Source organism: Falco cherrug, chromosome 11 (genome assembly GCF_023634085.1).
Source record: "Falco cherrug isolate bFalChe1 chromosome 11, bFalChe1.pri, whole genome shotgun sequence".
Taxonomy (NCBI): Eukaryota; Metazoa; Chordata; class Aves; order Falconiformes; family Falconidae; genus Falco; species Falco cherrug.
This window is the reverse complement of record NC_073707.1, coordinates 26060904-26075168: the sequence shown is the minus strand read 5'-3', so window position 1 is coordinate 26075168 and position 14265 is coordinate 26060904. Positions and strand designations below refer to the sequence as shown.

The 14265-nt window shown below is 37.9% G+C and overlaps 1 protein-coding gene and 1 long non-coding RNA gene across 11 annotated transcripts in view; one reads left to right on the top strand and one right to left on the bottom strand.

Annotated features, from left to right (window-relative positions):
- Positions 1–684: 684 nt before the first annotated feature.
- The window catches only part of TBL1XR1 (TBL1X/Y related 1), a 118043-nt gene continuing 104462 nt past the window's right edge, over positions 685–14265 (bottom strand). For 9 of the 10 annotated variants that reach the window (XM_055723469.1, XM_055723464.1, XM_055723468.1 and 6 more), the window contains 7 exons: positions 13706–13766; positions 12370–12491; positions 11797–11871; positions 9211–9338; positions 8868–9033; positions 7882–7983; positions 685–6053 (listed from right to left, as the gene is read on the bottom strand). In XM_055723469.1, coding sequence (XP_055579444.1) covers positions 6027–6053; positions 7882–7983; positions 8868–9033; positions 9211–9338; positions 11797–11871; positions 12370–12491; positions 13706–13766 — 681 coding nt within the window. In that variant the 3' untranslated portion in view covers positions 685–6026. Of the gene's footprint in view, positions 6054–7881; positions 7984–8861; positions 9034–9210; positions 9339–11796; positions 11872–12369; positions 12492–13705; positions 13767–14265 lie in introns of those variants that run through there. The other variant, XM_055723471.1, reaches the window with a different exon arrangement.
- On the top strand, positions 11840–13809 carry LOC114016663 (uncharacterized). The gene is made up of 3 exons (XR_003561272.2): positions 11840–11955; positions 12125–12298; positions 13672–13809. It is a non-coding gene; the product is annotated as an uncharacterized LOC114016663 (long non-coding RNA).

The following is a 14265-nucleotide window of genomic DNA, read 5'->3' as shown; positions in this document are numbered from 1 at the left end:
ATATTATACCAAAGAAATAGCGTACACGAAAAAACAGTAATTCACCATAAAGTTCTGGCAACACTGAAAAGAAACCATCCGGGTTCCCTCTCTTGGACTATGACACGACCCCACAATTCTAACAGAATTAAAACACCATTATGTATAGAAGGATGCATGTTATTTCACGTGTAGATCTAAATGGTTTCAAATATCTGAAGTACAGTCACACAAGTAACGCTCCTTCACATTATCAAATCGAATCGCTCTGTAAGAACAGTTGTCACCGATGTGAGATTGCATTACCGTGCAGAGCCTGTTCCCACGCCTCCAAAGTCTTCCAAACAGCTGGGCCGCAGCTGTGTCACTGGGCTCGGCTTCTCTTCCACCAGTGTATGGGTAAGGAGAAGATGCAGCACGTAAAACACACGTGTGAGGAACCAGTTCGGCTAAATCAAACGCACAGCAGTAAACGGTGGCCAAGGACAGCTTCCCTGCTTCTGAGGGTCTACTCTGTGTTCACCAACAGCACGTAGCTGCACAACGCTATTACTGCCCACTGCTTCTTACATATTGTCTGGCATGAAAACGTGCCAAACTAATTATTAAAAACTGTGTTTCGGTCTGTCACTTCCCCAACTTAATCACCTGTAAATCTTCTGTACCAAGCATTTAAAGTTACTGGTATATAACATTCAGCCAAGGTAATATCAAAATATATTTTATTCTGGACCTCTTTCAGATCTGATTCAAATTACAGTTGTCAAAGCAATACAATGCAAAGGGAAACTGCAACAGAAAATGTGCCTAGAAGGGATATAAGGGCCTTGGGGACAAATCATTGTGATGTAGAACCAAAATACATCATAAAGTGTAATTAACATGGTCCAGGACAGTATAGAACATCTATATCAGTCTTCTTTAGACAATAATCATGAAAACTGAACAATAAAAGTCCTTTAAACAAGTACAAAAAACTGTCATGGGCTGGTTTACACTTTTACAACAGTTGTAATTTAACTGGATAACTGAAGAAATGATGCAGACATTTTAATCCAGTGCTATAGGTAGGCTCACAGAATTAGACCCAAAGGATTTGTAACTCCAAATGAAACCATTACAACTACAATGTCAATGTCAGGAGAGAGAGAAAATTACTTCTGTATTCTAGAATTACTGTTCTGCACACTGCAGTCTGTTGAGGACAAGATTGCAAAGTACACTGGACTAGCAACAACATGCAGACTGTTTTCTTGTATTTACCCACAAATGTCAAAAACATTATGAAGTAAAAATGAATGATTATTTAAAAAAGAAAAGAAAACAAAAACATGCCTCAAGTTATTGTCAAGCTTCAAACTTAAAGGCAGAGAAAGCGAATTATGTACTCAAAACTACTGATCTGAAGCACTATTAACACTAAATCTGCAATCCGCACGAAACGGCAGATTTTCCTGGTTCGTCTGCCTTCCATCAGACTGACAGTGAAGACAGTCACACTTTCACAGAATGTGGTATTTCAGAGCTTTCTCTAGAGGGAGAAGTGAAGACTGCTCCACGGCGCTCTCCCTACGGAAAAATGTCAGGGATCTTGATGGAGATTTACTGCTGTCTCCCGAAGCCATATTTGCTTCTAACATGCCACAATGTTGCTTCTGCTTTCTTCAGACTTCTGGAGAGTGTGAAAGTGATCCCACTGGGGAACGGCTCTACAGGACTTTGTGAAGGGAGAAGCTATCACGCTCGTCAATGCAAAAGGAACACTGGGCTAAATCCGGCAGGCCCTGCTCTGGCAACCCCCCCCCCCGACGCCAAGGGGACGCTTGGCTCGAGCGAGACGTGGCTCGTTTTACCTACGCGGCACGCTGCACGGCGTTACGCAGACCCAACGCCTCCAACGCTTGCTCTGGCAAGGTTTTCTCATGAAAGACAATGGGGTTTCTGGGTAAGTAAAGATTGGAAAAATTGGGTCCCAAGGCTCCTCTTCGCTAAACAGACAAAAACATACAACCTTTTATTTACAAGCTGAAAAACCCAGTTTGCGATTTTAATGAAATTCCTTCATTCAGCAGAACTAAATGCATCAGCTGCTACGATTGCTCCGTAGGCAAACTGGCACAACCGCCCTATGCCACCTACTACTCTACCTAAACACAAAGAACATTTCAAAGGTACAATGTCCCATTAAATACCCTAGCATGAGGTAAGCAGTGTAAGGAAAAAGGAGTGCTTTTAAAAATGAAAATTAAAATTGGTAGAAATCTTTGGCCTTTCTCTCAAGATGCATTAAAGTGTCATGAAATCAAGAAACATGCTTCAAAATGCCATGTCATTCTGACTCTGGTAACTATTACCTCCCTCCACCCAACCCAGAAAAAGAGGCACTTTTAGTGTTTCATATAAGATTTCCAATCATCTAGTAGACACGCTAAATAACCCTGCACAATTGTAGTCCCAGAATAAACTGAGTTTATCAACATTACAAAGAGTCTAAAAAAGCTTTTATGAGGACCTAGATATTCTCTTAACTACACTAAGAAGTCCACTGGTTGGGAATCTTTACATCAATTTAAAAATGCAGAAAAAGGTAAAGTAAAAATAGAAAGAGAAGAACTCTACAGAAACCTGGACCTAATTACGCAGAAATGAGAAACAGGATTCTGAGATGGATGCATAGAAAGACAGCGAACTCAAAAGCAGATCATTTCTTATTCCATCATTAATTCTGAGCCCAGTTTTTCCCCTTTCTTTTATCCTCTATTTGGATATTTGCCCATTAACGTGTTGAACTGGAAAATATAGGAACTGTAATGTATGCAAAGGCTTATGCACATGTTTGCCTTTACACTTGGAAAACAGGCGCACCAGAATTACTCAGTATGTAAGACTAAGCATGTGCATACGTTTATACAAAATTAGGGCCTTACTGACATTTGGCATACTCAATTTAAAGGAGCAATTTGGATAGTCTACCTCACCATCGAATACGAGGTCTTTGTGCTATAAAAGATAATAATGTCATGGTTCTCTTTTTTTTCTTTTTTTCTTTTTGCTTCACATAATCACAGAACCTAGCACACCTTGCATGCATGCATTTAACAGTGTATAAAACAGGAGGCGAGAAGAGGTGTGAGCAGGAGCAGCACTGTGGCATGCTAGTAAAGGACAACAATAAAATATCTATTGGCCAGATCCTTTGCTCGTGGAATCTGGCATCATTCCACTACAGTGGGGCACTGCTGATTAACACCAGGTTGGGGGTCTCAGCCTGCACGTCCAGAGCACTCAAGTCAACAGATCTGATGTTCCTGCTGGACTCTGCTTCGAGCACCTGAAAACCCTGGACCTGTGATACTGAAGCTCTGTTTCATCTATTTCTGAATATGTGATACTATGCTTAAGCAACTAGAATTACAACCAAAACAGCTGATGATTGAGAAAGAGGAAAATGGCAATACCCTAAAACATGGCTGTATGATTTTGCAGCTATGTCACAGAATTCCACCACAATTGTTTAGATTGGCTGAAAGAATCATCCAATAACTTTTATGAAAATGAATAAACTGTCCATATTAAAATACAAAAGTACTATCAAGAAATCACTTCTGACTTTCAGATTTAAATTCAGTGCAATTGACAAATGCATTGCTAAACGAAAAATGCAGCTTAAACATACTCAAAACATTTGTGTCTATTCCTGGGAGCACAGTTTAAAATTATTGCACAGAATTTTTTTTTTATTTTTTTTTTCATTAAATGACAGAGGTCAGCCACAGTCATGGCCCTCCAGCAATAAAAGCAGTATTTCAAGTGCCAGACACTCAATATATTAGGTTTCCTACATATTGTAACTCACAGGGTAATTGCTCTAAACATTTGTAATATGTTCCAAAACCCTAAAAATAGCTGGCACCGAACCACCGTGGATGACTGTCTTTATGGATATGATTTTTTGTTGGTTTTAAATGCTGTGTATGATAGTATTATAATCCAGGGGTATATATAAAGTATGTATTGTTGACTTCTCTTTACCACTGGCAAATTGCTACCCTACCTTAGCCAAACTCAGACTTGCTTCAAGTCGTGTTTATTCCATGGAAACAGCAGAAATCAATGCCTAAAGACCAATGGTTAAAATGTCAAAGCTGCATTATTTCAAATCAATGTATACCTAACTTGGGGTGGGGGGGGAAAAAAGAAAAGAAAAAAAAATGTTAGAGACTAGCAATCATAAGCCACAAAATTGTTTGTGATTTAAATAGTGTTATAAAACTGGTAACTTTGAAAAGCTCTGTAATATAAACCATTCCTTAAGTAAAATGCCTGTGACATAAATTTGACAACCTCTCTTTTTATAAATTTACACTCTGGGAACCTTATGCAAGACATGATGCAACCTTTTTGACTACACATATGCGTAAACACAACCTCATGCTATCATTTACAAATAAAATCATTATCAGTATACTTTTAATCACATGAGCAGAAAAAGGTTTGCCATATACATCTGTCATTGTAAGAAAAATACTTGATATTGTAAACAGAGTAAAAGACACTATTTAGTAGTGATTATTAAAAAAATAGCAGCTTACATCTACCCTATATTTGGAAAAAAATGTAGTCACAAGATACAATAAACTGCAGGACTGGAGCAGCAGGGGAATTAGTGCAAGTATTCATCTTTTAAATAAGCTGAATCACTGCTATTAAAATAAACTTGAAGCAAGTCCTCTGTTTAAGTTTTTTTTAAATCTAAGGTAGTAAACATTTTGCCTCTTAATGGCAGTGTTACCAAATATATGCCAAAGATTTTATTTTAATAAAGAAAAATTACATGAGATACTTTTAATACTGGAGTTTGGTTACAATTATACATCTAAGCTCCTACAAATAATGATGGGCAACTCTCAAAGAAGCTGTGGCATGAACCCTTGTCCAGAAAGATCTTAACCTCTTAAAAACAATCCCCCAGCTATATTTTGCTCCTTTTCACAATAGTGCACCATTTAACCATATTTTAGCTATGGTCTTAAAGCAACAGAAGATGCATTTTTTCCTCTTTTTTTGTCCTTTTCTTTTTTCTCTCTTTTTTTGCATCCCTGTATTTTTCTTTTCTGTATTTTTGTGCCCTTCTATTCTTAAGTTTGGCAGAATTATGTCCCAAATAAGAAACTACTGCATTTCAGCCATGTCACCAGAAAATAAAACATAGCATTATACCCATTACTGTCATACTTCGTAGATGAGCAGGACATGAAATATCACGCCTCAAAGAAGGGTTGTGGTTTTTTTTTCTTCTCTCTCCATAATCCCTTTTCCACCCTCCCTCTGTTCACAAAATTGTGCTCTGGGAGCCACAAAATGTACCAAACATTATCAGGTTCAATCTACCTCTTCATAGAATGCATTAAAATATGTTTCAAAGAAACATTTTTTCCAAGGTGAAAAAAATATAAACAAGAAACTAATTCACTCCCTTACTTCATGCATCCGTAAACTTAACCAAAACAAAACAGAAAACCCAATGTTTAAAAGCAAAGAAAAAACTACTGCTGCAGATTTCTGTAAGTCCATTTTCTCTGTACACACAAACTGCTCAACTACTGAGAAGGAAAACAAAAATACCCCACAATCCATTGTCAGAACGGATTTAAAGGGGGGAAGGGGTAATGAAGGCTGCCATTAGTATCTTCTGAATTTGGTATGTATATGGGTCTGCTCTTGTATATGGTATATTTCTCTCTCTCTCGCTCTCTCTTCTGTTTTTCATATCCAAAACCTTTAAATGTTATTTTGGGGCACAGCAGATTCCAGCACTTGGTGAACAGGATTCACAAGCTGTGACAAAACTCTGTCATCCTCTTCAGGGTGTAATTTTTTTTTCTCTTTTTTTTTTTTTATATACAGTATATGTATATATTTCTTTTACGTTTGGCTGTAGTGGACTGGCCATGGTTCAATTGGGACTATAGCAGTACATGGGTCAGGGACAGTCATTTTGGCTATGTACACATTCATAGTCGGTCCATGGCTTCCAACTAGTAGCGCTATTTCCGTAGGTCTAATACACAAACCTGCAAGAAAAAGAAATACGTATATAGAAATTGCACAGTGCACAGTATTACACATTTACATGATTGTGTGAAGTATCTCAGCAAAACCTATGAAACATTGTGTAAACCTAATCTTATATCTATTAACAATAGATTGGGGTGGGGGGAAAAAATCACCAGGTGAGCACTTTGTTTATAAGCACCCAGCCAGACCCAGGTGCTAAGGGCACTGCGACCTAATGAATTACTATCAGAGCATTAACAACGTCTTATGTAAGCTGTGTGTCTGTTATTTAATAATATGAGGCCAAGAACTAACTTGAATCTAGGTTACAAAAATATAGTAAAATGAAATTTAAAATCTGCGGGCAAATATTAGAATTGATCATAGTAATTCTAAAAAAAGTTAACAGTCTAAAAATTACAAGCTCCAGTTTTAGTCTTCTCAAAATCTTCACTACGTAGTGCTTCTAGCTCTGTCAGACATAGAAATATCTACTAGTAAAATATAATCATACAGAAGCTATGCTTTTAGCCATCAAACAATTCAAAATTGACTGTATTTGCTTAGCTAATACCAGCTGTAAACATTTAAAACAGAGGGGATAAGAAGGGCTTTTGTTAGCAAACAATATAAAACAAAATCAATCCAGCATTTCTAAAAGAGCAGAAACTAAATGAAAACAAATCTGTTGCAAGTACAATCAGCCTTATGAGGCAAATTAACTGGAAGACTGGAAAGGTTACACAGCAGGTACATAAAAGGGTCATCTAGGGGAAGATGATAATTACTTTCTATTCAGGACATGCCTTGAGCTGTTGTTCCTTTTATAATATTCTCTATACTTGTACAGCTAAAATGATATGAAAGACCAATCAAAATTAATTGGGTAGAATTCAGTCTATTTAAAATTCAGAACTTCTTGTTTTCTATTCTGAACTTGAACACAGCAGCCTTGCTTACCAGCATGGAGCATGCAGGACGGGGGAACAGGCAAACATTTTGGCATCTGTGTTAAGCTATTACCTGAGACTCTGGACGACACAAAGCTACCAGGATTGCTTTTTGCTGACATTTGTTACGGCACTTCAAAATACAATTTTTATCACTCTTTATACTAAATTCGCTTTTCCTTAGGCTCTCTTCTCCTTTCTTTTAAAACTATGGAAAAAGAGGGGCAAGCAAAAAACCCCCAAGTATAGTACTTGTTATGAAGAACTGCATGTTGATATTTTACTGCAGTACTTTGCAGGACAGTGTCAGGAGAGCTAGGAGGTGATGCTACAATACACCACCATGAAATGATAGGGGGTGCATTCACGATTAGTTAAACATATGATTTTATTCTCTGCTTCTTCTAAGCAAAGCAAGCAGACTGGTATTTATATATAGCTCCTGTCATTTTAAGGAACTTTTCAATTGCAAGCATTCAGATAATTGTACTTTGTTTTGCTGTACCGTACTTTCTGCTGAATGCAGTGCAGAAGGTATTTCACTATTATCACACTTTATAATAATATCACCTACCACCTCTACTAAACATTTTCACTCAAAAAGGGCAAAGAGGCGAAAATGATCTTGTTTCCAGACTACAATGAATTTCCACAGTAAGTCCCAGTAGGGACAGAAAATCTAAATTAGAGGCAACTTCACCTCCTGAGATTTTTGGAGGGTTTAGAACAGTAATGCATTAAGCTAGAACAAAGACTACAGGTGACAAAAATCTACAGGTGAGCTGGCTGTAATTCAAACTTCAGGTACAGAAGGAAATTTTGTCTCCACTGTTAGTCAAAAAAGTTCCAGAAGATGCTTCTTGTTAGAAAGTCAACCAAGTCAAGCAGCACTTACTGAACCATCTGAAGCACTTGCTCCAACTTTGTCTCCTGCTGCATTCCAGCAAACCTCAAAAATCCCTCCTGTTCCCCGATAACTGTGAACTAGGGCACCTGTCTAAAGAGGGACAAAACATGTAATTAAAATAACAAAATGCAAGCAAACAAGTAAAATTTGTGCTTCATGTGAAACTTCCCCACTGCCTTTAAAAGCTGAAATTCTCAGAGGAAATGGTCCAGATCGAGACTGTGAACAACCTCAGCGCTGTGTCAAAGGACATGACAAACACAGTCATCACATCTTGATCTCGTGTTTGACAGGCAAAACTGGTGGTCACTACTACTTCCAATTACTAAAATGAGCCTTTCAAAAATTAATATCCAATTCCCAGTAGCCAGAGTTCACATCTTGCCCAACAACAAGATCCTTTCATTTGCAATCCACCCATTATTTGCCAGAAATACAAGTAATAGTTCACCTCTTAGAAAGTTATATAGAAATATCGTCATCATTGTCTTCTCTCACTTTACATTCTCATTTTTCAGTGAAATTCAATGAAACAGACAGCAGATTTGTATGTCTGCATCCAGCCATCATTTTTCAAAGCAAACTGTTTTACCAGGAGTAAGTTCAGAGTTAACAAAAGCATTTTGAATGCAACATGGTATGGGAGACACTTTGTTGAATGTGTTTCATTGTTGTTGGTTTTTTTCAGTTGTTTTTTTTTTGGTTGGTTGGGGTTTGGTGATATTTTTTTGGGGGGTGGGGGCTAACTAAAGAGAATGCAAAGACAATTATTACTTCACCATAGCCAAGCACTCAAAAAGAGAAATTAAAGGGACATCCATTAACAAGTAACCTTAGAACAAAGAGAAAGTGAATCAGCGTATTAGGAATGGCAAAGCTCCTTGTGGCTGAAACATGATGGAACAGCAAAGGTTGGAAGGGTGCTGATGAAAAAGACCAAAACACAAATATCTAAACAGACAGAAGAGCTATACCTGGGTATTCCAAATGTGTACACATTTATCAAAGGAGCCACTGGCCAGGTACCTGCCATCAGGACTGAAAGCTACACTGTACACAGGTTCTTGATGCTTTGTCAGAGTATGAATACAAATTCCTCTGTCTACATCCCATAACCTAACAGTAGAATCAAAGGATGCACTGTCAAAGAAAAAACACAGATTAATTACATCTCAATTTGATGTATTTCTGTTACTAATATAAACACAATATGATAAAGTACCCTACATACTTCAAAACATTCTGGGAACCTTCATATATAAAGAGTGAAGTAAAAATAATGCTTAACAGGCATTTCAAGATAGGATTAAATAGTACCTTGCTAACATAAGATTGGCATTCGGATTATTTGTTCCTGGTCCTGTAGGACTCCATTTGATAGTATAAATTTCTTTGTTGTGTGCTTGCAAATCATGGACACAACTGTCTTGTTTCATACTCCAGATCTATGATAAAAAACGAAGAAAACAAAGACATTTAGCACAATATTGTACTAAAATACACTTTATTTATTTGTTCTTTGTCATTTGCAGCCTGGTTGCCACCTTTTAGTCCACTCAGAACATTTGCTATGGCTGCTGGGTTTCTAGACTAATTATAGAAATATTATTCCAGTACCTTCCATTCTCTGAATTCTAAGTACCTAACGGGATTAATGAGTAATAAAGGTACTACCTATAGAAACCAATCTGCATGTGTTAACTACAAGCCCCTTGAAAAGTGCAGGGATGAGAACAGATGCTAAAATGAGAAGAGCAATATGTATATGTTCATGTCTGAGTTGACAAAATATCACAGTCCTATTTTTAAATGAACTTCTTGCTACACAGACTGAGCGAAATAAAGCGATAGTAGAGAAATCTTCTGTTTTCATACAAAGCCATAGATGTGTGCTACAAAAAACATTATGGCATTTTCCTGGCTTATTAGGATTTGCATTGCCATGGTTTTGTTCAGTATGTCACGCTGTTCCTTAGGACTCCAAGTCCTGCATGATAACCTGCAACAAACAGATTAACTTTCTTCTATTAAAGAGTTTACATTGCTACTACAGAAAGGATTTTGGAAGGCTTTTATACCTTCTCCTAAATGCAAAGTTGATATGGTAGCTGATCATCTGAATGCGCTTTTTTTGAGGTTATCTGTTTCAGTAGTGCTTTTAGCTCACCTTTTGTTAGAAAAACCTAACAAGAGCATGTTTGTTTAAGCCCAACTGTATTTAAGATGCAATTGAGGTGTACATTTAAATGAATGACGCTTTTCAGAACTGTTGCCTCACTGAAGGGAAAATCAATTTTCAATGTGCAAACAGAATTTAAATTGTATTTCCACTTTAAATTGATCAGATCAAAATATAGCTTCTCTTCCCAAAACTAGTATAGATGAAAGGAGTCCATATTAGCTGCTCTAGAAAACACCAAGTTGGCATCATAAGAGAACAATAAATACATTAATAAATAAATGAATCACTAGGCATCCTCTATATGCATCAAAACCTGACATTCATTCCTACTGCCATTGAAAAGTAAGTGAACCACAAGCGATTAGTGACACAGACTTAGCTACAAGCAAATGGTCTTCCAGTTAATCCAAAACAAAATGAAAAAATACTTCCCAGGCTGGGCTGAATTCAAAACAGCAACCAAGAAGTTGAATGCCTGAGCCCACAAACCATGACATGTTCCGAGTTACTCACTGAGAGACAGCAGCAACAGCTTGAGCTCTAGATTTGAATTCATTTTACCTGCGTTTCAGCTAAGTATTAAATACCTAGCTTAAGCTGGCTATTGTGACTCCACCCATTGCCAATGCAGAAGAGCTGATGCTCTCAGGGGTTTACTCATCACACTCAGATGCTTAACTTAGGAAAGGATGAATTGCTCCTCAGTGGTGCTAGACATTCCGTTGACTAAAGATGTCTAGACATCTACCTTTAGAGCAAAGGCTTAAATGCTTAAATATTTATATTTAGATAAGGTGATTTCCACTGCGAGAGCCTGACTGTGTGCCAGCAGGGGAGGGAGTATCTGGCTGGTCATTCAGCCATTCCCTGTCTCTGATTAAACAATGGTGAGCTAGATGGAAACAACTGTCCCAAGGGCTACTAGTAGGACAGCACTGTCAACATAAAAGCCCCATATCCTGAAACTCTACCAAACATAGTGCTGTAACACCCACAAAATATAAAGCAGTGTGGGAGTAATGGAAAAGCATCAGTACCATGGAAACAGCACAGGCCTATCAGGCAAGAACAACCTCATTTCTTCTACTGCATCTAACCTGATGGTACTTTTGTATGGATCTCTAGTGTGCCCTGAAGTCATACGTGTAAATTACAGTACCCTCTGCATTCACAGTTTTGCCCCAGTTCTGCAAGAAAGCACGTTGCTATGAATTATGTGGAGGAAAATATTGTAGGTGCAATTGAAAACTGTAGAACAACTCCTGATGAACTGTAAAAACCAGGGAGTACACACACTCTCTTAAGAAACAATATGCCAAAGGTTTGAACTAGAAAGAAGGGGGATACAGAAGAACACCAGCAAAGTAGCTAGTCACCCATTCTTGTATGTGTTACACAACATGCATTCCAACTCTTCCTTTTAACCAAAAGCAAACATCAAGTGTGACAGCTTAATGATTAATGACCTGATTCTGTAAACAGCTAAAAGCACCTAATAAATCATGCTCCAAGTCTCAGGGTGGCAGCCTGTAACAAGTTCCCTGGAACAAAGCTTGGCTCTGATTAACAAGGATTTGCTAGGATTGCCTAATCTTGTTATATTAAAAAAGAACTAATATTAGCCGACACGGCAAGTACAGCCATACTGCTGGATTGCCCGAGCTAACAGTGTGCACTCCACAGTCCTCAGAGACAAGAGCCAGTACCAGAACTCCCATTACCTTTAGAGTCATATCATCAGAGCAGGATGCCAGAAGATTACCAGTTGGATCCCATTTGATTGCGTTTACTTCATTCTAAAATTGAACAGTGAGAATAAGTTGGAGTCTTCACTTCCACTACAAATGACAGCTTACGAAAGATAAAGGTGGACAGCAGTGGTGAGTATTTGTGTAATTGTCAGTATTTTAACATTAAATTTTCATTCCTAGCTTTGCCTTTAGTAACAACTCTTTGCTACCTCTTCATCACGTTTCCCCATGCATGCTCTTACACAACACAGGCTGTGCACAGCAAAGTCTTAAAGTTACCCTGTTTCTTCTTCTAAAGCTCAGTTTTGCTATGCGATCCTGGCACTGGTAAAAAAAGCTGCACATGGGAGTGAGAACTGTTCTGACGATGACAAGAGACTGCAGTACCATATGACCTTAACTACAACTACCTGCAGATGTCTGTCTATTGCCTGTTGCCAGAGTCTAACCATTACACGAGTGCTGTATACTGGTAAGCGTACTGGGCCCCCAATCTCTCGTTACTAAAAATATCAGAGCAAACCCCACTTTTCCAGTACTTACTGTGTGACCCTGGAAGGTTTTGATGGGCCTATCTTGTCCTAGTTTACAGACATGAATACACATGTCTGTACTGCAAGAGGCAAATGTGTTGTTACTCTGCCAGTCAACATCTAATGCTGGTGCTAAAAGAAAAAGAAAGATATTTAAAACTATGATATGTATTCTGCAGGAGTTTGAATATTTAGCATGCACCACCTGAGAACAAGTGCCATTAGAACAACAAGAAGCAACCATTAATTTTATAGCAGTTCTGAAGACAACCAAACACTATGAACAATGAGAAATGCAGCCAGAACCAGTCTTGCACAAAAGAAATGAAATTTAATAGAAGACATAAAAATATGGAACATATCTGAAATGAAACAGTTAGACAGAAGAGAGTACAGCAGGACAACAAGCTGTAGTTAAGTCATCTGTAAATAAATCTCAAGAGTCTGCACAAGGAACAGGTTCCCACAACTTAACACATCGTCATGCATGAGCTCATCTCCACTAACAGTCCATGCTTGTGCTGATAGATGGCAGTCAGTGAAAGGTAATGATTTATTTCCTTTCTTAATTCCAGCATTATAAGGTGTGTTAACTTGAAGCTTAATCATGGGCGACATATTCCATTTGATCAAGCCAAGATATTTATTGCAGATAGCACACAGAATTGCTTGGAGTAAATCAAGAACTGATGTTTCTGATTGTTGTCATGCCACTGAAAACGTAGTGCGAACAGAATAAAAAGTGGAAACGAGACACATTTCTTAAAGGCCCTTCAATGACATGTTCGTCATCCTCTCTATTCTATCTTCCAGCTGATTCTGGCAGGCTTGCACAGCATGCAGCCCACAAAGAAATTTGTCTGACCTCCTGAGAGGCTGCACTCTCATCCCAGCTGGCCAGTGAACAGCCTTTCAGCTGGTTTGTGGCCAAACAAATTGGGGACAGCCCAGCAGGCAGCGCAGAACAATGGGATGTGGAGCTGGCATTACTGTAGCAGGAAGATGACAAATGCAGTCCTTAGCTGATAAACACAAATCCTTCGTGGCCCACCCAGTTGATGGGTCTGCCACTGTACTACAGAAAGTCGGTAATATTTGGATTATCTCTTATGACTTTCACAGAACAGCAATAAAATTGTGAGCTATAAAGTTACAGAATCAGAACAATTCTATCTATGTTTACATTCTCAAAATTCTTAAAGACTACAAATATGGGAGTCAGTATCCAAAGACTGACTGTAAGATTTTAAAATGCTGTAAATAATCACCATGAACTTCAGCTTTTTAAATAACATTTTTTTCATCTTTTCAGATGACAATCCTGAATGATCAAAACCAAGACTTACCTGAATGAAAAGGAAACTGCTGCTTGGCTTCACCAGTGTGGGCATCCCAAATAATTGTGGTCTGTATTAAACAGATACGTAAACAATAAACAAACTTACACAAATTGTTGACTTCCCCACAACTACCATCATTCACATGTATCAGACTACCCAGACTATTCCCCATTGCCCAAACCTGCTCCCAATTATATATTCCTAATGTTTTATCCAGTACTAAAGGAAATGGTAGTAGATGTACAGACAAAAGTATAAAACCTTAATATGCTGCAATATTAGAAAGGTTTTTGGGGTCCGGAGGGAAGCAGGGGGGTTATGGGCTTTTTTTTTTAAATAAACAAAATTAAATAGGTTTATCTCCTTAGTCCTATTTATATTCTTGTAATCCACTTCACACACCTATGTTAATTTCAAGTACTTGTATATTCAAATTTTAATTTCAAATACTCATTTGTCCCTAAGGAGATCTTTATATAACCAATTAGTCTCACTTAAGAATCTGAAAGATTTGATTTAAGGGTGTAATTTTGTTCTGAGTTGTTCTCTGCCAATACTTCTGATAT